This window comes from Dasypus novemcinctus, chromosome 5, assembly GCF_030445035.2.
Source record: "Dasypus novemcinctus isolate mDasNov1 chromosome 5, mDasNov1.1.hap2, whole genome shotgun sequence".
In the NCBI taxonomy this organism is placed as follows: Eukaryota; Metazoa; Chordata; class Mammalia; order Cingulata; family Dasypodidae; genus Dasypus; species Dasypus novemcinctus.
In genome coordinates this window covers 152,977,445-153,004,808 of record NC_080677.1, presented here as the reverse complement: position 1 = coordinate 153,004,808, position 27,364 = coordinate 152,977,445, and the positions used below count along the sequence as shown (strand labels likewise).

Here is a 27,364-nt window from a genome sequence, read left to right as displayed (position 1 = left end):
TGGATAGTAGTTTTGGCAGAAGCAAACAAATATCTGGAGTATGTGTCTCTTCCACTAAGACTAAATTGCTGTTCCTTCCATAGTAGAAGTAACCCAATGTAAGCAACCTGCCACCAGGTAGTAGACTGATCACCTGAGGGAATGATTTCATTTTGGAGAATGAGTGTGGTTCTCTGCTGCTGGCGGATTTGACTCAGCAGTGGTTGTAGCCAGATTGGCTTTGGTGAGTGGAAGTCCATGTTACTGAGCCATGTTTGACACCAGCATGGCCACTTTTTCATGAGCCCATTGGGTAATGACAGAAGGGTCTGGGGAAAGAAGCCAATTAGTATCCATGAAACAGGTCATCTTATCTACTTGGTTACTAAACTCTTCCTTTGCTGAAGACATCTCTGGTGAACATTCATGTGGGACACAGATATTTTCATGGTTTATGCCCATTCTGAAAGATCTATCCATATGCCTTTTCCCCAGACCTCTTTGTCAACAATTTCCCAATCATGTTCCTTCTGTGTCCCTAACCATCCAGGCAAACCATTGGCAATAGCAGTTGCATCTCCAGTCATTTATCCTTCCAAGCAAAATGAACAACCAGGGGCACTGCTTTGATGTTCTACCCACTGGGAGGATTTCCCCTCACAACTGTCCTTCAGGAACGTCCCAGAAAGGGGCTGCTGTGCTGCTGCTATTCACTTTGGGGTGATACATCATATCACACAGAACACTCTGTAAATCAGGTCTGAATTTTCTCCTCCTTAGTCAGCTGATTTTCAGGAACTCCCCAAAAGGTTATAGCTGTAGGCTTGGAAGGAGAAGGTAATGTGGCAGGAGTGGAGGCCATGAGCATTTGGCCCTCTTCCTCATGTAACTTTTGCTTTCAGGATCCACTCAACCCTATCTCATATATACCACTTCCATCTAATAATGGAGTACTGCTGTTCATGCCCAAATTTATGATTTGGTAAGTCAGACAACACCCAGCTCATGACAGGCAACCCAGGTTTCATGCTAACTTGATGGCCCATAGTTAAGCATTCAGTCTTTACTAAGGTCAAAAGCTGTTTCTCAAAGGAGAGTTGTCTGCAAAGGATGGCATGGCTTTGCTCAAAAAATCCTAAGGGTCTGCATTATGATTTTCCTATAGGGGCCTGCCAAAGGCTCTAGATGGCATCTCTATTTGCCACTGACATGTACAGCATCAATGGATCTGCTGGATCTTATGGACCAATTGGCAGAGAAGCTTGCACATCAGCCTGGACCTTTCATAGAGCCTCCTCTTGTTCTCCACTCAAAGCCAGCAGCTTTTATGGTCACTCAGTAAATGAGCCAAAGTGGATACCCAAATAGGGAAAATGTTATCTCCAAAATCTAGAATCACCTAGACCCTATGCTTCTTTTTTGGTTGTAGGAGGTGCCAGATGCATCAGATTATCCTTCACCTTGAAGGGATATTTTGACATGCCCCAAACCATTGGACACCTAGAAGTTTCACTGAAGTGCAAGGCCCTTCTATTTTTGGGGGGCTTATCTCCCAACTTCTGACATGCACATTCCTAATAAGTCTAGAGTGATTGCTACTTTTTGCTCACGAGACCCAATCAACATGAAATCATCAATATAATAGACTTGTATGATGTCTTGTGGGAGGGAGAGACAATAAAGGTCTTTGCTGACAATATTGTGACATACGGCTGGAGAGTTGATATACCCTGGATGTAGAAGAGTGAAGGTATATTGCTGGTCTTTCCAGCTGAAAGCGAACTGTTTCTGGTAGTCCTTACTAACAACAATTGAGAAAAAAAAGCATTTGCCAAGGAATGTGTTGATTTGTTCAAGTAATAATACCACATCTGGAATAGCAGCTGCAATTGGAGTCACCACCTGGTTAAATTTACAATAATATGCTGTCATCCAACAAGATCCATCTGTTTTCTGCTTTGGACTTATAGAAGAGTTGAATGTGGATGTGGTGGGAATTCCCATCAGGAATCCTGAATTGCTTTTAATTTACTATTTTGCTAGGTTGGGACAGTTCCAGTGGCTTCCCCTTTGCCTGTGCTACCATAATAGCCCTTACTTCAAAGTCAGGGATCCAATGTGGATGTTCTGCCAGGTGCTGAGTATGTCTCTTCCAATTATGCATTCCAGAACTGGGAGAATAACCACAGAATGGGTCTGGGGACCCACTGTGAGACAGACTTGAGCCAAACCACCATTGGCCACCTGACCTCCACAAGCCCCTACTCTGACTGTTGGTCCACAGTAATATTTTGGTTTCCTGGAATTAATGTCCCTTCTGAGCCAGGGTCTAATAACCCCTGAAATGTCTATCATTTCCTTTTCCCCAATGCACAGTTACCCTCATAAAAGGGCATCGTTCTCTTTGGGGAAGGCTGGAAGAAAGAGTAACAATAAAAATTTCTGGCAGTGTAACAAGGTCCTTCCTCAAATGGACTTGGCCTTCTCCTCATTCAAGGGGCTCTGGATCTGTAAGCTGCCACAAATATGGGAAATGATTAAGGAACCATGACTCTGTTTCTGTAATTCAAATTAGACTTTTGTTCACTTGACCTAGAACTGTTCTGCTTATATAAATCAGCTAGGAATTTAGTAGAATGCCCATCTACTTTACTTCTAAGTACTCCATGATCTACCAGCCCATGCCATAGGTCTCTGCAAGTCAGATTATTTTGATTGCTGCTTTGAGTCTGCTGTCCATTGTGGTAGCCATTCCTACCTTGTCTTTGGTGATTAAGTGCTGCCACTTGGCTTCTGCCAACCTGGTATCTGATCATTCCCATTGTGTTTAAGGATTCAAAATTCAGTGACAGCAGTTCCCAAGGTAATATCTGGCCTACAGAGAAGAGCTACCACTGAGCTCTTCTGGAAATATGGAGTTCATTTCACAAATTTATTCCTCACAGTACTGGTGAAAGGCATACCCTCTGAACAATCTTGGGATGGGTGAGAAGGTCTTACATGACACATCCACTCTAGTTTCCTAGTGGCTCTAAGCCTTTTGGATCCCTTCATATATAGTAACCAGGGCAGTTCTGGCATTTCAACCTCAAGTAATGTTTGCCATCTTCTGGTCTATGTTTCAGCCTACCAGCTAAACAAACTATTAGAGCCCTTTCTAACCCATCGAACTAAAACCTTGAATACACAATCTCTGCTTAGTGGGCCCCAATCACTCAATTCAGCCTGATACACCTTCATTTTCCTTCCACATTATTCTACACCCTTAATATCCACTTCTCCACTTATTCTCCTTATTTCTGTCTATATAAATTGGAAAACATGTGCAGTTCTTTTGGAGTATAGTGTACTGCTTCATGGGTCACACTTTGTACCTCATCCTTTTGACCTGTTGGTAATTTAGTCTAGTTATAGGTCTGGAAGAAAAGAGGGGTGGTAGGAGTGAGTTACAAAAAGGATTAGACATTTCTTGCACACCAATTACTTGAAGGCATTCCTTTGCAGTTTCATCTGGTGAAACAGGATTAATCTCTTCAGGTTAAATGACAGACTCCTTAAGGCAGACTGGAGATTGGGCAGCTGTTTCCTCAGGGTGGACAGGAGGTTGGGTGACTGTCTACTCCAGACAATCCATTACAGGTTTATCTGGCAAAGACTTACCAGAATTTAGGGTTTCAACGTCTCCACCTGCCATAATTATCAAACTGTATGCCTCCATTCCAATTTTTCAGAATCCCATTCCTTTCCAATCAATGCCCTCACTTTAAACAGCAGACAATCTGCAAGATTAAGATTTTAGTTTCCATTATAACTCTACTACTTGCACAATGAAATTCTGCATCCAGTTTTCAGAGATCTCAAGTCTGCAGCTACACAAAAGATTTTCTTTCATGGCACACATAGAAACTTTCACATCTTTCATGGGCTGCCTTAGTTGAAAATTTGAAGACTTCAGATTATCCCTTTCTTTTTATAACTGAATCCAGTATATTAAGGAAAAACCAGCCAATATCATTATACCTTTTAATTCCACAAAACTCTACTAAGGTGTGAAAAACACTCACCCAGAGCCTTACCTCTTATAACCATGGAAGTAGCCATATCCAGTGATGCTATTTTGTGTGACTCTATTGTCAGCTCATGCCACGTGGCCTCCTGATTATTGGAAACAGAGTCATTAATGCCTTTGAATCTAGTCATAGTAGAGAGACAACTGCAAAAACTCTATAACCAATTCAGAAATCCCATCAGTAAGATTCTGTTTCTCAAAAACCGCTACCAGTTCTAAACTGTATTAGTCATAGTTCTCCAGAGAAACAAAACTGACAGGAGATATCTGTAAATATTATGAGATTTTATAAAATTGTCTCATGCAACTGTGGGGGTTACACAAGTCCGAATTCTGTGGGGAAGGTTGCAAGTTGGGATCTCCAGGAAGGTTTTTGAGGAATTCCTCTGGAGAAGGTGGCTGTCTGAAGTTGAGGTAGAAATTCTCTCTTCAGACTGCAGAAAGAACACCTCCTTTTAAGGCCTTCAACTGATTGAATGAGTCTCTCATTGCTAAAGGCAATATCCTCAGTTGATTGTAGGTTTAATTAGCCAGAGATACAATCAACTTACTAATGATTTAAGTCCATGAAATGTCCCCATTGTAACAAATAAGCCAGTGCTTACTTGACCAACAACGAGACACCATTACCTGACCAAGCTGACACATGAGTCTAACTATCACAATGTGGAACATTATTCTATTTCCAAAAGTTAAAAAAAAAAAAAAGATGCCAAAAAGGTATATATAAATATCATAAATATCATTCCTTCCCTTTTATTCCCACCTCAGTTGTAGGTAACCAACTACATTGCTTTCTGGTTCCTCTTTTTCTTTATTTCATTTTGTAAAAATATCCCTCTATTTCTTGTTTTCTATTTTTTTTAATCTTTTCTCCTTCTTTCTTACCCAAAAGAAAAAATACTTGTAATCCTCTACCCATTTTTTTTCCACTGGATCTTATCATTGTAAATTCATCTATGTCTGTTTGGAGATCTTTTTCATTCCTTTTGAAGCTGCATTTATAGCTCTTTATATCACATATGTACAAATGTACATTGTACATATGTACAAATGTACATATATGTACATATGTACAAAGATATGATATCATTATCTTAATTTATTCACCCAGTTTCCTAAGCTTGAACATTTAGGTGATCTTTACTATTTTGCAATTACAAATAGTGAAATAATGAGAAACCTCGTATATATATATTTTCATTGTTTGGTCTAAAATGCATAATCATAAATTATATATAATCTAACAAAACTAGAAACCAATATAAAATATATTTGATACCTAGAATATTTATGAAATAATGAGACAGCTGTAACTCATACCCACTAAAACTCTTTTCACAATAATATCAGATGTATCATGATGGTAACTTATTTATAACTTCATTAAAATGATGGAAAATACTGTTGAAAACTTGCCATAAATTTGAAATCTAGAGATTTCACAAAATATCTGTTTTTGTATTTAGTGAACTAAATGCATCTCTTTATGTAGCTTGCGATGAAGAACCAGATGAAATTCTTATGCTTGAGAACCAAGATTCAGTGTCCCAAATGCAAATGGAAATGAAAAAACACAAAACTTCCAGAGGGGAAAGTCTCAAGAGTAAGTATAATAATTGTATATTTATTTAAATTATTTTGAATTAAACTCACTGAAGATATTTTTTCTTTGGTTCATGAATATCTATTTGAGCATACATTTTATAAACATTTTTTATCTTGAACTGTAGTTTAAATACCCAAAGATAGCCAGAGAACAAAAGTTAAAGCATTGAAACCTTCTGGTTGAGATTTTTTTTCCGCAAGACTATTTCATGGCCATGGGTCTAGTATTCAGTATCTACCAAGGCCCAGTAATGGGCCAACAGTTTAGTCTTGGAAGATGTGTTTCTTTCAGCTGAGTCTGGGTGCTGACAGGTTCAAAAATACTGAGTGCTTCTGACCCATGGTGGTATTCTTCTGCCATAAACTCCAGTTGACAAATGGAGGGGTTGCTGAGGTGTGTAATACAAATGGCAAATGTGGATCAGTGAGCCCATGGGGAGGGTGGTTTTGGTGGCAGTTGGAGGGCCTCTAAGGCTTCCAGTTATTTGGGACCCACTCAAAAGTTGTATTCTTCTTGTTACCTGATAGAAGGCTGCCATCAATATGAAATGTGAGAGTACCTGTAGCCAAAGCCCCACTAACAGCTTGAATACATTTTTTATTTTGGGGGCAGAGAGTGCAGAAATTTTGGTAATCTCTTCTGGAATGAGATGAGGTGCATACTCTAAGAATTTGTCAAGGAATTTCACTTGTGTGCTAGGTTCTGGTACCTTGTCTGTATTAAGGTACGCATGTGTTGTGCATGTGTCCATGCATCAGTTTGTCACCAATGTTTCCAGCTCTTGTGTGATATCCTTGCCTGGGCTCCCTAGGAGATTGTCATCCATACAATGGAAAGCTAGTATTCCCTCCAAGAATGGGACATTCTCCAGATCACTCCTCCTAAGTTTAACTAGTTTACTTCCTTCATCGTGCAAGCTATTTGTCTAATGTCTCTGAGCATAACTGGGCAAAGTTTTCCTGAAGGGTTCTGTGTTCTTTTACATTAAAGGCATGAGCCTCAGTAGCTCATATTTCAGTCTGTTCATGGTACCAAGAACTGCTCAGAGCTAACAATAGTCATTGAGTATAAAGTGTCTCCTATGCCTTTTGATCCCAGTCCTAGAGGACTGTAAGCAGTAGCCAGAAATCAGTTCCCTAACTCTCTTAGAGCCTCTCTGTTAGTTCCCTAATTTAACCAACTAGGCTCTTTCTGATTTGGAGTTGTGGGCTTGTGGAGGCTTGTGTTCGCCTCCAAATCCAAGAAGATCATATAAAGAATCCATTGGCTCTGTCCATGAGTGTCCCTTAGCATCCATTATGGCTTTCCAGACCCATTGGCATGGGTGTCCGGCGGGTCGCTCAGACCCTTGCAAATGATCAGTGACCCCCCCAAAAGTGCCCCATGGGATCTTCAAGGTTTTGTTTCTCCAGGAAGGCTTTGTGCTTAGCTGATCACACTGCTTCCCTTCTAATTTGTTGAAAGATTGTCCAGGTGGTCAATTAAGGCAACAAGCCAAAATGAAGGTAGAAATTAAGCCTTTATCCACTTATATGGTACTCCAAGCAAGAGGCTAAACAGAAAATGGCCCCAACTTCCTCAATTTAATTTCCCCCCACAGATTAGCACTGGCTAAGAGTCATAGGGGTGGGGGGATTACCTCAGTGCCCAGGGTGCCCCGAACAAGAGTTTCTTGCAGTTTAATGAACCTGGGGCTGGGGCCATGGCAGAGGGGATAGGAGGAGAAAAGCAGTGGATACTGAGTCAAAGTGGAGAAAATGATTTCTACAAGCCCTCTCTGATCCTGTGTTCTTGACAGGGGCACCAGGATGGATGGTTTCTCAGCCAAGGCCCTCATTTCCCCCACAAGGAGCCTCCAAATGGAGGGGCCTAGGCTGAAAATTCAGATTTTCGTAAGAGCATGACTACCCAGGTGTTGGGAGTAATTTCTTGAGTAACAATCCCTCCAAAGATGACAACGCATGGGCTGTGTACCAAGACTGCATGGGGAGGGCAACTTCCTCCATGAGAAATGCCAGGTTAAGCCTTTGTAATTGCCTAAGGCCCTACCTGAAAGATTGCACCTCGATTTTTTACTTGAAACTGGATTCTTCAGCATATACATTTGCATATGCAAACAAACATGCAAAAAAACATATATATGTGCATTTATATATATATACACTGATATATATACATACCCATATATATGTACATATCTATACCTATATTCATGTATGTGTGCATGTATACACACATATGCATATGTACATAGTTTACAAACCTTGAGTTCTCATTAATACTTTCTATCTCAGCCTAATCATTTAGGGCTCCTTCCTGCTGACCTCCTTGCATATGTATATGTCCTTCCTTCCACTGTGAATCATGACCCTGAACAACATCAGCACATGTACTCATTAGCTCAATCCTGTAACTGCTAGAAAGAAAAGACTAAGTAGTAAATATAATTATGATTATTACTTTTTAATTAAAATATTTAAACTGCTTTAATTAAATTGAGAAAAAACTTTGTTTATACGTATGTATTCTGCAATAACCTTACAAACATCCATTAAGTAAAAAATTTTAATCATGTTATTTAAATGTCCTATTTCTTGACTACCTTAATTCTTTTTTGTTGTTGTCCCTTCCATCAATTTCTCAGAGATGTTCATTGGATTCTCCTGAAATAATTGTGGTTTATTCTTTTTACTTTATAATTCTGCCAAATTTCCCCTGTACTGTCCATGTCATTAAGGGCATGCAAATTTTTAAAATACACATCTCTGGTGGACTCAAATTTTTCTTTAATGAAATGGACCATCTTAATCTTTAGTAAAGCCCTTTACAAAAAGCCTATTTTGTATAACATTGATAAAGCTACAGGAGATTTATTTTGGTTAGCATTTGCATGCCATACTTGTTTCATATTTACTCCCCCTTTCTGTATTATTATCATTTAGCAGTATTTCTTATAGTTTATAGTTATATTGTTTATAAATCCAGTGTGACTATCTTTGTCTATTCCTAGTGCATGTAATCTGTTTACAAGTATCATAATCATTGATATATTTGGGTTTTAATGTATTTTTTTGGGGTGCTTTCTATTTTTTTCCCCTACCTGATCCATGTTTCTTTATCATTCCTTATGCTGGAATTACTATTTTTTATTCAGTCTAATTTTTAAATCAATCATATATATTATAAAGAAATTTCAGACATTTTAAAAATGTGAATACCCTTAGAGAAAATTAAGTCTAACGTCAACTTCCTAAATGTACATGTGAAGTACCAAGAATGCCTCCACAGACTATCTGGAAAAGTGCTCTCTTGCTTTTTACAGTTAATTGCATTGTCCATTTTGAAAATGCATCAGCATTTTTTTAGCCATTATTTAAGTTGTGGTCATTTGGTTAACTTGTTATAAAAATGGGAGAAAACTTTGTATGGTTCTTGATATATTTTAATACTCCAGAAGCTTCACAATAAAATCGTTTTACTCTTTAGTAGATTAAAGGACTCTTTTCTTGTAGCTGAGAAAATGGATAAGATAGATAAAAATCTTTCACCTGAAGATAAAGTTTTAATCTCAAAAAGCCCATCCCAAAATAAGCAACTTGGAACTGCCAGTAAAGAGGGGCAAACTAGTAAGTATAATTATTAAGAATACTGTATAATGATTTTTAATTAAATTTATTTAATGGAGGATATATTCTCCATTAGGTCAAGTTGATTAATTGTGTTGTTCGTTTCTTCTTAACTTCACTGAAGTTCTCTCTGCTTATTCTATCATTAACGAAAAAGGTATGCTATATTCTTCTACTTGTTTCCTTCTCTACTACTCCTTGTAGTTCTATCAATTTTTATTTTATGTTCTAAAGCTTTCTTATACACATACAGATTTAAATTTGTTGATGCTCTTAATGAACTGAAATTATTGTCTTTATTATGGGCATTTTATAGTAACTTTTTTGGCCTTGAAGTCTATTTTATCTGATAATTAAATTAGCAAATACATCCTTCTTTTGGTCAGTATTTGCATAGTATAATTATTTCCATCATTCTACTTTCAACATTTCTGTATTATTATGATTTAGCTGTGTACCCTTAAAATAAAATGTATTATAGGTGGTTATTTTTAAATCTAATGTGACAGTCTTTGTGTTTTAAATGGCACATTTAATATATTTACTTTTAATATAAATACTGATATTTGGGGGCTAAATATATACTATGACTTGTGTTTTCTGTCTCTCCTTTGTGTCTCTCCTTTTTAAAATTAATTTTGAATGTTTTCTTTAACATTTCTTTTTTTCACCTCACCTTTATAAAACTGTAACAATTCTGAATAGGACTATCCTTATAAAACTCGAGATTAATTTCAAATGTATTTAATGCTTGGGTGTGGCATCTGTTTCCATGTTCTCTTGAAAATTACTTCCATTGTTTTTGCACTTCGGTACTCTTTAAATCACTGTCTCAAGAATATGGTTATTATATTATTATAAAACATGAGGAAACATTGCTGGACAGTTGATATATTTGAATTATAGAGTTTTTTCAATATGTCTTTTTCTCCATTTAATGGATTAAAAGTATGTTTCTTGTAGCTCAGGAAGTGGATGAGATAGATGAGGTACTCTATGAAGATCTTTTATCTGAGGGTAAAGTTTCATTCTCAAAAAACCAAACTGAAACCAAGATACTTGGAGCAGACAGAATAGTAAAACCTAGTAGTAAGTATGATCATTTTCATTATAACTGATGTATTTTATTTTTAAAAATAATTTAGGTGAAATTTATACATTTAACAAAATTAATCATTTTAAAGTAAATAAACCAATAGCATTTAGTACATTTATGATGCTGTGCAACTACCATTTCTATCTCATTCCAAAACATTTCCATCATCTAAAGTAAAACTGCTTTCCTTGTCAACCACCAATCTGCATTCTGTCTCTATGAATTTGCCTATTATAGCTAGAGGAATCATATAATATTTTACTTTTGCCTTTGGCTTATTTCATATAGCATAATATTTTCAAATTTCATCCATGTTGTAGCACATATCAGAACTTAATTTCTATTTATAGCTTAATAATATTCCACCATATATACTACATTTTGTTTATTTATCGACCAAAGGATACTTGGGTTATTTTCACTATTCAGTTATTGTGAACAATGCTGCTATGAACACTATCATACAAGGGTCTGTTTGGGTCTCTGCTTTCAGTTTTTTTGTAGTATACCTAGGAGTGGAATTGCTGGGTCATCTGGTAATTCTATGCTTAACTTCTTGATGAATTGTCAAGGTGCTTCACAGAAGGGATGTACTATATTACATTCCCACCAGCAATGCATGAAGGTTCCCATTTCTTCACATGCTTGCCAGCACTTGTTATTGTCCATTTTTAAATAATAGCCAACCTTGTAAGTGTGAATTAGTATCTCTGTGGTTTTCATATGCATTTCCCTAATTGCAAATTATATTTAGCATCTTTTCATCTGCATATTGGTCTTTTGTATCTCTTCTTTGGAGAGGTATCTATTCAGGTCCTTTGACCATTTTTGAAGTGGTATTTTTTTTTCTCCCTCTGTCATTGTTTTATTTTTATTTTTTTAAATTTTCTTTTAACGTTACATTAAAAAAATATGAGTTCCCCACATACCCCCAACCCCTCCCACATCAACAACCCCCTCCATCATCATGGCACATCCACTGCACCTGGCTAATATATTCTGGAACACTGCTGCGTGAAGTGGAATTTTTGTATTTTTGTTTTTGAGTTGTAGGTGGAGTTGTTTATATATTCCAGATATTAAACCTTCATGAGATATGATTTCCAAATATTTTCTCCCATTTTTTAGGTTGTCTTTTCATTTTCTTTATGATGTCCTTTGTTTAAATTTTAAAATTTAAAACAAAAGTTTTTAAAAAAATTAATTTTATTGGTATATATTAATAAAGCATACAATTCATCCAAAGTGTATTTGGATCAATGGTATTTGCTATAATCACATAGTTATACAGTCATCACTTCAGTTATTATTAGAGAATTTTCATTATTTCAATAGTAATAAACAAAAAAGCAACCAACCAAACAAGAAAATTCCTCACCTCTCAATCCCTCTATGCTTCCCCCAGTGTACATAGCTGCTGTTTCTGACTATTCTATCCAAAGTGTATAATCGTTGGCTTTTAGTATAATCACATGTTGTGCATTCATCATCTCAAAAATTTTAGAACAATTTCATTATTCCAAAAAGAAAGACTCTAAACCTTTAGCATTCCTTCATCAGACTTACATAACAACTAATCTCCTTTCATCCTTAGGAATTGATTTATATTTACATTTACATAAATGGAATCATACAATATGTACTACTCTATATCTGGTCTCCTTTACTTAGTATAGTGGTTTAATGTGTGTTTTTTTTTGTCTGATATTAACATTGTGTAATATTAACTTAAATTTGTTCAGTTCAAGAAAAATGGTCTTCTATATACAATTCTACCCGTATTCATATTTCATATAATATATTTCACATAATATATTTAGTTCATAATAGGGCAATCATACCATATTTTTCCTTTTGTGTCTGGCTTGCTTCACTCAACATAATATTCTCCAAGTTCATTCATGTCATCACATGTTTCATGACTTCATTTTTTCTTACTGCTGCATAATAGTTCATCATGTGTATACTCCACAATTTGTTTATCCATTCATCAGTTGATGGACGCCTGGGTTGTTTCCAACTTTTGGCTATCGTGAATAACACTGCTATTGAATATCGGTGTGCAAATACTATTTGTGTCACTGCTCTCAGTTCTTCTGAGTATATGCCTAGCAGTGGTATTGCTGTGTCCCATGGCAAGTCTATATTCAGCTTCCTTAGGAACTGCCAAATAGTCCTTCACAGCAGCTGTACCATTCTACATTCCCACCAACAGTGAATAAGCCTTCCTACTCCTCCACATCCTCTCCAACAATTTTCTAACTTTTTAATAGCAGCCAGTCTAAAAATATGGAATGTTTCACAAATTTGCCTGTCACCCTAGTGCAAGGGCCATGCTATTCTTCTCTGTATCGTTCCAATTTTAGTATATTGCTGCCAAAGCGAGCACAAAAGTGTTAAATTTTGATTGTCTAATTTATTTGGTTTTTTTTTCTTTTGTTGCTTGTGCTTTTGGTGTCATATTGAAGAATCCATTGCCAAGTAAAAGGTTCTGAAGATTTTCTTTTATGTTTTCTTTGAAGATTTTATGGTTTTAGTTCTTATATAAATGACATTGATGGATTTTAAGTTAATTTTTATATTCATTTTGAGTTAATTTTTTATGTGGTGAGATGCCGGTTTCCTTCTTTTGTATGTTTATTTCTAGTTGTCCCTGCATCATTTGTGGCAGAGACTATTCTTTCCCACTGAATGGACTTGTCACCTTTATCAAAAATCAACTGGCCATAGATGTATGGATTTATTTCTGGAATCTCAATTCTATTCTATTGGTCTATATTCTGTCCTTATGCCATGCTGATTTAGTTACTGTAGCTTTGTAGTAAGTTTTGAAATCAGGAAGTGTGAGTCATTTGATTTTGTTTTTCTTTTTTTAAGATTGTTTTGGTTATTTGAGGCCCCTTTGCAATTCCATATGAATTTGAGAATGGCTTTTCCATTTTTGAAAAAAAAAAAGAAAAGCTGTTTTGTCTAAAGCAAGTTTCTTTTAAACAGCATTTACTTGGACTATGCTTCTTTAAATCTTTTCCTGCCCCTTTCTGCCATGTGCTTGAAGAGTTTTATCCATTCACATTCAACACAGTTACTAACAAGGCAGGACTTGTTCAGTCCTTTTGCTATTATTTGTTTTTTATACATCTTATACCACTTTGTCCCACATTTCCTTCATTACTACCTTCTTTTGTGTGTAGTTTACCTTTTGTAGTAAAACGGTTTTATCCCTTTCTCATTTCCTTTTCTGCATATTTCTTAGAAAATATTTTTGGGATTACCATGGTGTTTCCATTTAATATACTAAATTTATAACAAAGTAGTTTGAGTTGATATTAACTTAACTTTAATAACATGTACAATCTCTGTTCCTAAAACCCTTAGTCCCATCTTTATATTGTTCTTGTCACAAATTATATCTTTATATTTTGCGAGCCCAATAATAGGAATGTGATTATTTTTATGTATTTGTATTTTAGGTCATATATGAAATAAAAAGTAGAGTTACATACCAAGAATCACAACAATATTGGTATTTATATTTACGCATACCATTACCTTTGTCAGCAAGTTTCATATTTTTATATGGCTTCAAGTGTCTGTCTGGTGTCTTTTTCTTTCATCTGGAAGAATTCCCTTTAATATTTCTTCCAGGGCAGATCTAGTGGTAAAGAATTCCCTCAGCTTTTTGTTTGTTTGTTTGTTTGTTTGTTTGTTTATCTGGGAATATCTTGATTTCTCTCTCATTTTTGAAGAACAAAAGTTACCAAGTATAGAATTCTCCCCTTTCAGCACTTTAAATATGTCACCCTACTGCTTTCTGGCCCCAGTGGTTTCTTATGAGAAACTGACAATATATTGAGGATCTCTTGTATGTGATGAATAGGTGGTTCTCTCTTTGCTGCTTTTAGCATTCCTTGTCTTTGGCCTTTGACAGTTTGAGTATAATGTGTCCTGGTGTGGATTTCTTTTAGTTTGTCTCAGTTGGAATTTGTTTAACTTCTTGAATGTGTATATTCATGCCTTTCATCAAATTTGGAAAGTTTTTGGCCATTATTTCTTCAAATATTTTTTTCTGATCTCTTTTCTTACTCTGCTCCTTTTGAGTCTCCCACAATGCATATGTTGGTATGCTTCATGATGTCTACAGGTTCCTTCAGCTCTGTTCACTTTTTTTCACTCTTTTTTTCCTCTCTGCTCTCAGGCTGAATAATTTCAATTATCCTATCTTCAAATTCATTGATTCTTCTGTCCGTTCAAATCTGCTGCTATATCCCTCTAGTGTATTTTTTATTTCAGTTATGTTTTTCATCACATAATTTCTATTTGGTTCTTTTTTTAAATAAAATTTTATTGAAGAATATCATTCATATGTAAGCATACATAAATAATAAATGTATAGTAAAATTCATGAATTTATAAAACAAGCATGCATATCATCATACAAGGCTACCATACATCTCCCCACCACCAACACCTTGCATTGTTGTGAAATATTTGTTACAAACTATGAGCTAGTATTTTCAAAATATTACTCCTAACATCATTAACATAATGCTAGTATGTAACATTAATATTTCGTACTAACCATAATGCTAGTATGTAACATTAATATGATATTACATTATATAATGTTAGTGTAAAATATTAATATTACATTACATACTGATATTATCTACTAACCATACCCCCTTATACATTCCATTGTTCCTTAGTATTGAAAAAATATCTTCTTGCCATTCCTGAAAAAATATTACAATATTACTGTTAACTATCATACTTAATTACATTAATTTTAATTTTCCCATGTCTCACCAAATTCTTAGCACATTGTAAAAGAGAAGCATTCTTATATTTATACTATTATGCTTACTTTTTTTTAATTGTTGAAGGCTATAGTGTAGATTGGCTCTGTGTTAGGGTTCTCCTTCAGCACTTTCCCCTGGTTACAACTAACCTATCAATCAGCCAACAGTGAATAGCTGCCTTCTTCTTAGTTCTGAGCATGTACCTTGCCCTGGGCATTTGCAGTAGCTTTCCAGAATTCTCTTCTATGCATGGATGTTCTTGAATGTCTCAGTTTCCACTCAAAAAAATAGAGATTCTTTCACTAGCTTCTCCTTCCATGCCCTGGGTGCTGTTCTTTGTGTCTTAGTTTCAGTGTATTGCCTTTTGTGGTTGCATTCTGGTCAGCAACGTTCTACCTCTCCACACTACCTTTCTGCCCCATGTAAATTGACCCAGATTAGTGCCTCCAGTGGTTGGAGTGGACATAAAAATGGACTAAATTTGCACATTAGGCACAAGGGACCTGCACTGGGAATACAAACAACTCCACTGGTAAATTGGGCTGCCAAACTGCTGTTTGTCCCACAGTTCATCATGCCAAATTGGGAAAAGGGAGGAACCAGGGCAAATGAACTATTCCTGCAGTTTTCCTACCATTTCCAGGTTTTCTTTTCCCTAATTCCATGTTTGTTTGGCCATTACTATCCTTTACTGTTTTCCAGAGTTCTGGGAAAGTCGATTCTAATGGACTGTGCTTGTTCTTAGATATTTTTGAGGGGCAGCATTTGCAAAGAGCATCTTATTCTGCAACTTCTTGCTTATGTCCTAAGTGAGGTTTTTGATAGAAATATTTTGCCTGGGTATAAAGTTTCAGTCTCAAAATCCCATCTTCTATTAAGAAATGAGGAGGATGCATCTCTTTCAGACCTAGAACAGTTAATGTCTGCTGCTAGGGTTTCCACTACAGATGCAAGAAAAAGGAGGTCCTTGCATGGTCTCTTTGGTTGTGACAGCCAAGACTGAATAGAGTATACAGGAATTCTGAAAACATGGGGAAGGGGAAATAGTCTTTGCAACTCAGAAATCAACTTGCAAACAGCAAATTTTTAAAAATGAGGAGGTGCCAAAAAAGGTAGTATTAGCGAGTACAATAATTGTATCTTTAAATTTTTAGAAAAAATTGTTTGGGAAATTTATTTTAGAAACATATCTATTATCATTTTTCATTGTATTTTCTAAATTCTTATGTTTTTTCACTTTTCTTGTTTGCTCTGTCAGTTCTTGAGAGAGGTATCATAAATTCTCTGACTTGATTGTCATTCGGGTTCTGTCAGATTTGGTTTATATCTATTGGCAGCTATGTTAAGTGCATACAAATTTAAAATCATTATAGTCCAGGTAAAATTATGAAATATTGTCTTTATGAATGGAACCTTTTTATCCTTAGTAATGCTCTTTGTCTTAAAGTCTACTTTGTCTTTTGTTAATGAAGCCATACCAGTTTTTTTTGCAAGTATTTGTGCAGTGTATCTTTTCCCAATATTTTACTTTTTCTAAATTAATAGACTACTTTCAGAGCAGTTTTAGGTTTACAGAAAAATTACAAAGAATGTACAGAAAGTTCTCATTTCCACTCTCTTTTTCAGCCTGCCTCCCCCAGTTTCCCCTGTTATTAACATCTTGTACTAATGTGGTACATTTGTTTTACTTGATGAATTAGTATTGATACATTATTTTTAACTAAAGCTTTTAGTTTACATAGGAGTTCATTTTTTGTGTTATACAGCTCCATGGGTTTTCACAAATGGGTAATGTCATACTTATATCTACCATTACACTATTATGTAAAACATCTTCACTGCTCTAAAATTCCCCTGGGTTGTACCCGTTCATCCCTCTCCCTTTCCCTCCAGATTACTAGCAGCCATTGCACGGATGTATCACAGTTTGTTTATCCATTCATCTACTGAAAGACATCTTTCTCTTTCAATAGATAAAGTTGCTAAAACATTCGTGTGCATGTTTTTGTGTGGACATAAATTTTCAAGTCGTTTGGGTAAATACCAAGGGGTTTGATTACTGGGCTATATGGTAAGACTCTATTTAGCTTTGTAAGAAACTTCCAAACTGTCCTCCAAAGTACCTGTACCATTTTGCATCCCTGCCTGCAATGAATGGTAGTTTCTGCTGTTCCACAACCTCTCCAGGATTTAGTAGTATCAGTGTTTTCAATTTTAGCCATTTTTATAGGTATGTAGTGGTATCTCATTGTTGTTTTAATTTGCAGTTCCCTTATGAAATATGATGTCGAACATATTTTCTATGCTAGTTTGTTATTTGTATGTCTTCCTTGGTGAGATGGCTCTCTGTTTCTTTTGACTGTTTTGTAATTGGGTTATTTATTTTATTATTGTTGAGTTTTAAGTGTTGATCGTATCTTTTGGATATAAGTCCTTTTTCAGACATGTGTTTTGAAAATATTTTCTCCCAGTCCGTGGTTTGTCTTTACAGTCTCTTAACAATATCTTTCACAAAGCAGAAGGTTTATTTTCAAAGAAGTCCAACTTATTGATTTTTTTCTTTCATGGATCATAATTTTGGTGGTGTATCTAAAAATCTCATCTACAAATCCAAGGTCACCTAGATTTTCTATTATGCTATCTTTTAGAAGTTTAATAGTTTTACATTTTATATTTAGGCCTATCATCCATTTTAAGTTGATTTTATGAAAGGTATGTTCTGTGTCTAGGTTCTTTTTGCATGTGAATGTCCATTTGTTCTAGCACTAATTGTTGAAAAGACTATCATTTTTCTATTGAGTTGTCTTAGTACTTTTGTCTAAAAAGATCAGTTGACTATATGTGGGTCTATTTCTGGGATCTGTATTCTATTCCACTGACCTATTTGTCCATTCTTTCACCAATACCACCCTGTCTTAATTACTGTTGCTTTACAGTCTTTTTTTTTTAAAGATTTATTTATTTCTCTCTCCTCCCCACCCCCCCACCCCAGTTGTCTGTTCTTTGTGTCTATTTGCTGTGTATTCTTCTTTGTCCACTTCTGTTGTCAGCGGCACGGAAATCTGTGTTTCTTTTTGTTGCGTCATCTTGTTGTGTCAACTCTCCATGTGTGCAGCGCCATTCCTGGGCAGGCTGCACTTTCTTTCGTGCTGGGCAGCTCTCCTTCCGGGGCGCACTCCTTGTGTGTGGGGCTCCCCCATGCGGGGACACCCCTGTGTGGCACAGCATTCTTGCGTGCATCAGCACCGCACATGGGCCAGCTCCACACGGGTCAAGGAGGCCCAGGGTTTGAACCACAGACCTCCCATGTGGTAGATGGACTCCCTAACCACTGGACTGAGTCTGTTTCCCTACAGTAAGTCTTGATGTCAAGTAGTGTAAGTCCTCTGATTTTGTTCTTCCCTTTCCACATTGTGTTGGCTATTCTGGATTTTTTTGTCTTTCAATATAAGGTTTAGAATCATTTTGTTGATATCCACAAAATAGCTTGAAGGGACTTTGAGATTTTGTGATATATATAAATCAAATGAAGAAGAACTGATTTCTGGACAATAGCAAGTCTATGTATGCACTAACTTGAAATATCTCTCCATTTATTTAAATGTTTGATTCTTTCATCAGAGTTTTGTAGTTTTCCTCATATAGATCTTGTACATATTTTTATAGATTTATACCTAAACATATATTTTTGGTGCTAATGTAAATGGTGCTATGTTTTTAACTTAAATTCCTATTGTTCAATACTAGCATTTAGGAAAGCAATTGACTTTTTAATATTAAACTTATATCCTGCAGCCTTCCTATAATTGTTAATTAGTTCCAGGGTTTTTTTGTTGTTGTTTATCATTTACTGTTTTCTACATAAACAATCATGTCATCTGTATACAAAGACAGCTTTATTTCTTTCTTTCTAATCTGTATACCTTTTATTTCCTTTTCTAACCTTACTGCATTAGCTAGTACTTTTAGTATGACGTTGAATAAAAGTGGTGAGAAGGTACATTCTTACTTTATTCCTGATCTTAGGAAAAAACCTTCCAGTCTCTCGCCATTAAGAATGATGTTGGCTCTAGGTTTTTTTTGTAGATGTTCTTTATCAAACTAAAGAACTTCCCCTCTATTCTTAGTTTTTAATCATGAATGGGTGTTGGATTTTTCAAAGGGCTTTTCAGCATGTATGGGAATGATCATGTGATTTTTTTCTTTAACTTTTTGATGTGATGGATTACATTAATTGAATTTCAAATGCTGAACCAGACTTGCAACCATGGTATAAATCCCACTTGGTCAAAGTGTGTAATTCTTTTTATACATTTGTGGAAGTTGATTTTCAAATACTTTGTTGGATTATTTCTATATCTATGTTCTTGAAAGACATTAGTCTGTAGTTTTCCTTTCTTGTAATGTCCTTATCAGGTTTTTGGCATTGCTGTGCTCAAAAGTGAGTCCATGCCTGATGCACACCTGAGAGTCAATTAAGTGACATTAGGATTCTGAGAAGAGAAACAGTTTATTCAGCAAAGACTAGCCCTGCAAAGACAATACAGCAGTCCTCAGATCTGTCTTCCTGAGTTGGAAGTGCTTATGGTTTTTATAATATAGAACAAAAAAGGGAAAATGGGATGCTGAGGGAATGATAACAGTGCAATTGTGGGGAAAATGTTAGATGGGCATCATGTTGATTCATATACTGCATAACTAGAAAGTGACATTTGAGTTGATGAGGTTGATGGTAATGAGATATCTGAGATGATGAGATAGTTTAATCTTTGTCTATACACACATTGATTACATGCAGTTTAGGCTTATTGCACATTAGGCCGGCTAACTTTGATTTGAACTGGCTTGGTTAATTCTGGGTTGATTCATGTTATTTTATTAATAAACACTGAGGGCTACATACAGGAGTATCGGATATCAAGGTTGAAAAGCAAGGAAAAGGGGATATAAGTTGGGGGCAAATTATGAATTGTTTTGTTACTGTTCAGTTATAAGGTAAAGATTATGCAGTTTGCAAAATGTAGAATCAGCTTTAAAGAAACAAAACATCTGGGTTACAGTTCAGTGAGTTACCCAAAAGTTACAGATATATGCTTCTGGCTATCTTTAAAGTTTAAATCAAGGCTATATTACAATGTGTCAGAGGGTTAGTAAGTGCCTAAAATACAATTTAATGAGTCAAAATGTATTTGTTAACATTGGTTACAACATTAAAGGTAATACTACTGTATAGAATAAGTTAGGAAATACTCCCTCTGCTTCTAGATTCTGAGAGACATTTTAGAGAATTGTCATCATGTTGTTCTTAAATATTTGGTAAAATTCAACAGTGAAATCATATTGGCCTGGTTTCCTGGTTTTTTCACTTTTGCAAGGTTATTAATTATTGATTTAATTTCTTTAATAAATACAGGCCTATTCAGATTATCTTTTTTCCTTGTATGAGTTTCAGTAGATTGTGTAAACTGTGATTTTCTATCTGCCTCTCTTTCTGATTTTAAGACCAGAAGTTTGTGTTGTTTCCTCAATTTTCTGATGGATCTAAGAATTGTTGATTTTCAGTTTGTTCTACTTTTTTTTTCATGGTATCAGAGACCAGAAATCCTCTCATCCTTTTGCTTTTAAACATTCTGTACCCATATGATTTAGCTTCTCCTCTTGTAATTCTTTTATATAGATTCTTTTTCTTCAACCCAGTGTAAAATCTTTGTGTTTTAACTGGAACATATAATCAGTTTACATTTAACATGATTAATGATATATTGGGTTTAAATATTTCACCTTCTTTTGTATTTTCTATTTTCCTATATTATCCTTGTTTATTCTTTTGGAATTATTTTTTGTTACTTCTTTTCCTTTCTGAACTTTATCTCATAAAATTTTTTACATTTTATTTTTAATCATGAATATCCATACATAGCTGGAGATTAGCTTTAAATGTTTTTAATATTTATGTGCAAGTAGAAATAGACTGTTTTTACCAAACCCAAGGAAAGTTTACAGCATCCATTTTAATAGTTTGTTGTTCAGCAATGTGATTATTTGCTTATAAGTTACAAAAGTGAAAGAAATGCTGTTTGGTGTTGATAAGTATTTGAAATTCAGAGATTTCATAATAAATCATTTTTCTATTTAGTGGATTAAAAACATCTCTTCTTACAGCTGAGGCAATGACTTTACCTGTTGAAAATATTTTATCCAAAGAAAAAGATTCAATCTCAAAAAGACAATCTCAAACTAAGAAATATGGAGCTACTGAAAAAGATAAATCTAATAGTAGGTATTAAAATTGTGAATATGGCTTGAATATTTTAAATTAAAATTAAGTGAAGAATTTTGTTCTTTAGTTCATGAATTTATTTATTTCATTAAAATGTATTAGATCAGGTATATTATATTTATTTAAATCTTTCATTTTTTATTGACTTCTTGCTCTTATCAACTCTTGAAAGGGGTGTGTTAAATTCTGCCATTGTGAATGTAAATTTCTCTATTATTCCTTGTCAATTTCTCAATATTTCCTTTACTTTTTTTCAATGCCCTGTTATTAGGTACACATATAAACTTGTTATATCTTTCTAGTAAACTGAACTTTTGTCTTTATGAAGGAATTCTTTTTGTCCCTAGTTAGATTTGTCACCTTAAGCCTGTTTTATTTGATATTAAATAAGTAGCTACACTAGCTTTCTTTAATTTGATATTTTTGCTATGTGTCTTTTTATATCCTTGTACTTTCACTCTTTCTATACCCTTATGATAAGGCTATGTCCTTTATAAACAGAATAGAAAGTAGAATTTTTAAATCCAGTGTGAACATCTTTGCCTTTTAACTAGAAAATTGGATGCATTTAATATAAATATTATTTTCATTTTCTATATTTCTCACCTTTTCTAGACTTCTTTCTCCTTTTTTTGTCTACTTTTAGGTTGATGAATTTTTTCATCCTTCCATTTTCTAACTATTTTTTAATCTTAAATGTTTTCTAAAATATGTATACTGTAAGAAAATTCAAGAGTGATTTCAAATGTGCTTAATAGCTAGCTATAACTAGGAAATAAGAAGATTCTCACACGTACTTAGGGAAAATACTGCCACTCTTTTATACTTTAATTACATAGTTTATTTTAATAATTCACCATTTCTGTACTATGGTCATATGCTCGATACATTACAAAAATGAGAACAAATATTACTGTGCAGTTGAGATACGTAGTTCTTTGTTGTCTACTTTTTTTAAGTGAACTAAAAATATCTCTTATAGTGCGGAAAATTGATGAGGTATCAGATGAAAACCTTTTGCCTGAGGATGGGAAACACAAAGATTCCAGAACAGAAATATTCAAGAGTAAGTGTTCTTTAATTTTTATTTTTAAATGAATTTTATTGTGAAATAAAATGTAATCAAAGATATATGCAAATTCTAACAAATAATTACATGACAAAACTAGCATTACCACCACCTAGGTCAAGGAACAGAGCACTGATCTCACGTAAATAAATCTCTAGTATGTTTCTTTCATATCATAATTCCCTTCCTCCACATGGTGGCAATCATATTGATTTTATGGTGATAGTTTCCATATGCTTCTTTATATTAGAAAAAACTATAAGCAATTGTGAATATTTAACTATTTTTTTACTTTCAAAAATTGCAAGTTTATATGGTTCAACCTAATATTAATAGTTTTACCATTTCTTTATGTACCTCAAAAAATAGAGCATGCTTTCTCATCTTGCTTTTTTTACACTTTTTTATTGAAGTTAATAGATCACAAAGAACATTATATTAAAAAACATTAAAAAAATTAAAAACATAAGAAGTTCCCATATACCCCACTCCCCACCCCCCACCCCATCATTTTTGTAAATTGTATTTTTTTAAGATATATATATATTACAAAAAAAATGTTACATTAAAAAATATAAGGGGTTCCTGTAAACCCCCCACCCCCCCACCCCACTCTTCGCATACCAACAACCTCCTGCATCATTGTGTCTCACTCATCACACTTGGTGAACACGTTTTGGAGCACTGCTGCACCACATAGATAATAGTTTACCCTGTAGTTCACACTCTCCCCCAGTATATTCAGTGGGTTATGGCAGGATATATAAAGTCCAGCATGTGACCCTGCAATATCACTTAGGACAACTCAAAGTCCCAAAAATACCCCCATATCACATCTCTTCTTCCCTCTCCCTGCCCTCAGCAACTACTGTGACCACTTGTTTTTTTAAAGAATTTAGTGGCATATGTTTTTTTTGTGTGTAGCTATGCTTTATTTTCATTGTTAAATAATATTCTATTGTGTGACTGCATCACTGTTTATGTATCCTGATTTTTACTTATGGGTGCATATGTTAGAGTCCCACTGGAGAAGACATGGCGCCAATTAAGCAATTTGTGGAGAGTTTAATAAAGGGATTCTTTACATAGGAGGGGGGTTATCTAAGGAAGCCATAAGGACTAGTTCAGCAACACAGGGATAGAAAAAGTGGAATAATGTTGCCACCACTAGCCCTGAAAGGGAAAGGAGAAGGAGTAGATACTGGAGACTGGGAAAAAAGAGTTATTTGGAGAGGGTAGTCTAACAGGAGTTAAGTCATTTGGTAAAGGTGTGTTCCAGGCCACTATGACCCTGCAGGGAAGAAGTCATAGAAACAAATCTGATCTCACTTTCCTCCCTCCTTCTGATCTCTTCCCGTGGTTTCATTGACTGAACTCAGATAGAAGCCAGAGGGCAAAGGAGCCTTACTCCTTCTAAGCTTTCAGCACATAGAGCCAACTAGAAAGGTTGGTGAGTGAATCTGGAGGGGAAAATGAAAAATATCCAGCTCAGGCTACCTCTTTTGCCCTTAGATATCCTCATCCTGATTTTTTATACAGATGACGAATTTGTGTCTCCAACTCAAGGAACATTAGGTCCTATAAGAAAACATATAATTACAGAGTGGTATCGATTTGGTCTTACTCCCTTTTGTAACGTAAACATTGTTCCTCACCAATGCTCTTTATATAAAATGGCAGAGACTAGAAGAGGGTGGTGGTGGTAGAAGAAATAATTAACATAAAACATAGCTGATATAATTGTTTCTTATATAAGTAATTATAAAGGCCACTAGTTGTCATAGTTGCCTTCTTCCACCATCCATCTATGTTCCCCTTTATCTTTGTCACCACCTTGCCTGAACAGGATTCTTTACCTGGTGAGGTAACCCAAACCTTTATTCATACAATAGTTGATACCTTGGTGGTCCTAGTTTTATTAGGTCGCTGCAGTTTTTCATTTATCATGACCTTTGGGATAAAGCGGATTATAATGTGACCCAATGAATTCCTTGGATTCCAAGTATAGTCTTCCTTGCTTCCATTAAATAGGAGCAACTCAATTTCCCCCTGGTCATTAGAATCAATCCTCTGGCTAGTATTGTGGCCTCTTTTTCCTGTCTATTAATTTAATGGCACGGGTGAGGACACTCTCAACTTCTAGTTGATTGGCAAGATTATTCTTCCTTTGGACGTCAAAATCTCCATGACCTACTTAATGAAGGTCATTGGGAAAGGAAGTAAAACTTATCTACGTGGGTTATTAGGTATAATAGTAAGAGTGGTCATTAAACCTCTATTGCAGTGTGGCTTTGGAGGGGGTAGATAGGACCATATATTGATATCTGGTTTTAGGCAAATAATTGATACTCTAGATGCAGGACTATAGTCTCTCAGGGTGCTGTGTATCAGATGTCAAAGTAACTGACACTTCACCAAGCCATTTGTCTGTTCCATCAAACTTGCTACTTCTAGGTGATGGAGCTTTTATTAATACCTTTTACTTCTCATTTGCATGAAATATGCTGCTTGTTGGAGGTGATGTTGTATAGGAAAATGGCAATGGAAAGAATGTTCTTCAGGTTCATGGTAGAAATACTTTAGGCAGCGAAAGCTAATTTATACCTAAATTAAGTGTCTAACCCTGTGAGGGCAAATCACTGATCCCTCTATGAGAAAAAGTTCAGTGTAATTTATCTGCCACCAGATGGTTTGCTGATCTCCCTGGAAAATGATGCTACATGGAGGGAGGGGGGAGGGCTGCTAAATTTGGCCTATGCTTTTGGCATGTTGAGCACTTGACTGTGGAAGTGTCCAGTTCGTTCTCAAAAAAGAAAATCTTTATATTATTAAGTATATACAGATGCTTCCTACCTGCCACCATGGCCTCTTGATACGTAGTTCCATGGAACAAGCAGCAGCATAGCTGAGGAATGAGGCTGACTGCTATTCGTAAGATAGATTATCTAGTTGAGAGCTTAAACTACAGTAAATATCTTCTTGTGAACATTTATATGGGGCATAAATATCTTTGTGCACTCTGCATCTGTTCTAGAAAGTTGTACACAAAAATCCCTACAAGACTTCCTTGTTACCATTTCTTCAGTCTTCATTTTCCAAGTCACTGACTCTAGTCAATTCCTTTAGCTACTGCCCACAAATCAATGTAGTTCTAAACCTCAGACCATCTCTATTTCCACATATGGAACCTTAGATTTACTTTCCAATGTTTTGTCCACAAGAAGGATTTCCCTTTACTACTATCATAAAAATATATATTAATCATATATTGACTATATTTATGCATACAGATGAATGAAAGGTGGTTATCACAGGGCAGTGAGATTTTAGGGTTCTTTTGCTTTTTCTCCTTTGTTTGCTACCATGTTTAAATTTTTCCAGTAAGCATACATTGTGTATATAACTAATACAGCAGCAATAAAACAGTACTCATTGTGAAAATTAAAACACTTAATTTTTTCTAAATAATTATCTAATTATTCCATACCCTGATTTGGATACTCAGTCTTTTCCTCACTAATATGAGCTGTAACTGTTAACTAATGCTAAATACCTAATTATATTTCTTTGCTTTTCATCCCATTCTATTTATCAGTTTATTCTGTCTCTAATTACTATGTATTACAGCATATTTTGACTTTTCAGAATTCCTTCTTGTTCTTTTCAAAATCTTGTTTGCTTGATTAATGTTCTAGATGTATCACTATTTTACTACTAAAATCTAGTTCAAAAATGTTTCTCACAACCATGAATTAGTGTGCCCACTTGCGAAGATATCCCTAGTCCACACATTTGAAAGAATTTACCAGACTCCACAGAGCATCCTCCCATGTGGTTTTTATTGAAAGGCAAGGATATATGGTACAGAAAGAAAAATAGAGTGCAGGCAAGCACTGGGTCCAAGAGACATCCTGTGTTTAACTTGCCAGGGATCCTTATTCACCTGGAGGGACTAAGCTTTTTCTAGGGTTTGAACCACTGTGGCAGTTTGATATTATTTGGGAATTCCAGAAAATATATTTGATTATGTTTGTAAACTGGTCTGTTTCTCTGGGTGTGATACCCTTTCATTGTATTAGATTCAGCTCAGATGTCTTTGATTAAATTATGTTAAGATTAGACCACATCATTAAGATTTTACAGGGTTGAGTACCCACCCCCTTGGTAGAAATTAACCAGACTCTCACACAGAGAAGAACACTAAGGACTAGAGACAGCTTATTAGACATGGCAGAAGCCCTGGGGGGAGAGATGAGCCTGACAGTCTACAGCTGACCTTGTGAAGAGAACAGAGTAGCTGAGCTGGAAAGAAATGAGCCCTGGGGAGAGAGACAAGCCTTATGCCAGCCTACAGATGAGATCAGAAGAAGCTGGACCCACGGAGCCTTAAGAGGAAAGATGAAGTCTGGACCCTCTCAAATATTAGCAGCCATCTTGCATCAACACATAGCAACAGACTTTGGGTGAGAAAGTACCTCTTATGGTACCTTGAGTTGGGCTCTTTAGGGCCTTGTGACTGTAAGCTTCTACCCCAAATAAAAACCCTCACTATAAGCCAGCAAGTTCTGGTATTTTACATCAGCCCCTCTTTTGGCTGACTAATACAATCCCCAAGAGCTGTGTGAGGAATCTTACCTTGGAGAAAGCTCAAAGCATAAGCTCCCAGCAAGGCTTTTTGTCACTACAACCTTGTGATCACTTCTGGCTTGTCATTTGCCTAGGCCACTTGCAAACCATTAATAAACTGGCCTTGGTTTTCACCTGGAGAGTTATGGACTCTAAACAGCATATCATATACTGTACTGCCTTTGTCTTGGTTAAGAGTAAAAAAGCAGAC

General features: G+C 35.5%; 1 protein-coding gene and 1 non-coding gene across 15 annotated transcripts in view; one reads left to right on the top strand and one right to left on the bottom strand.

The window, feature by feature from the left end:
- CCDC7 (coiled-coil domain containing 7) overlaps window positions 1-27,364 on the top strand; it is a 568,294-nt gene that overhangs the window by 433,311 nt on the left and 107,619 nt on the right. For all 14 annotated transcript variants that reach the window (XM_058297711.2, XM_058297712.2, XM_058297715.2 and 11 more), the window contains 5 exons: window positions 5,544-5,654; window positions 9,170-9,283; window positions 10,247-10,372; window positions 21,341-21,454; window positions 22,441-22,524. In XM_058297711.2, coding sequence (XP_058153694.1) covers window positions 5,544-5,654; window positions 9,170-9,283; window positions 10,247-10,372; window positions 21,341-21,454; window positions 22,441-22,524 — 549 coding nt within the window. The remainder of the gene's footprint in view (window positions 1-5,543; window positions 5,655-9,169; window positions 9,284-10,246; window positions 10,373-21,340; window positions 21,455-22,440; window positions 22,525-27,364) is intronic.
- LOC111761779 (U6 spliceosomal RNA) lies at window positions 12,663-12,767 on the bottom strand. Its single transcript, XR_002795041.1, has one exon. It is a non-coding gene; the product is annotated as a U6 spliceosomal RNA (small nuclear RNA).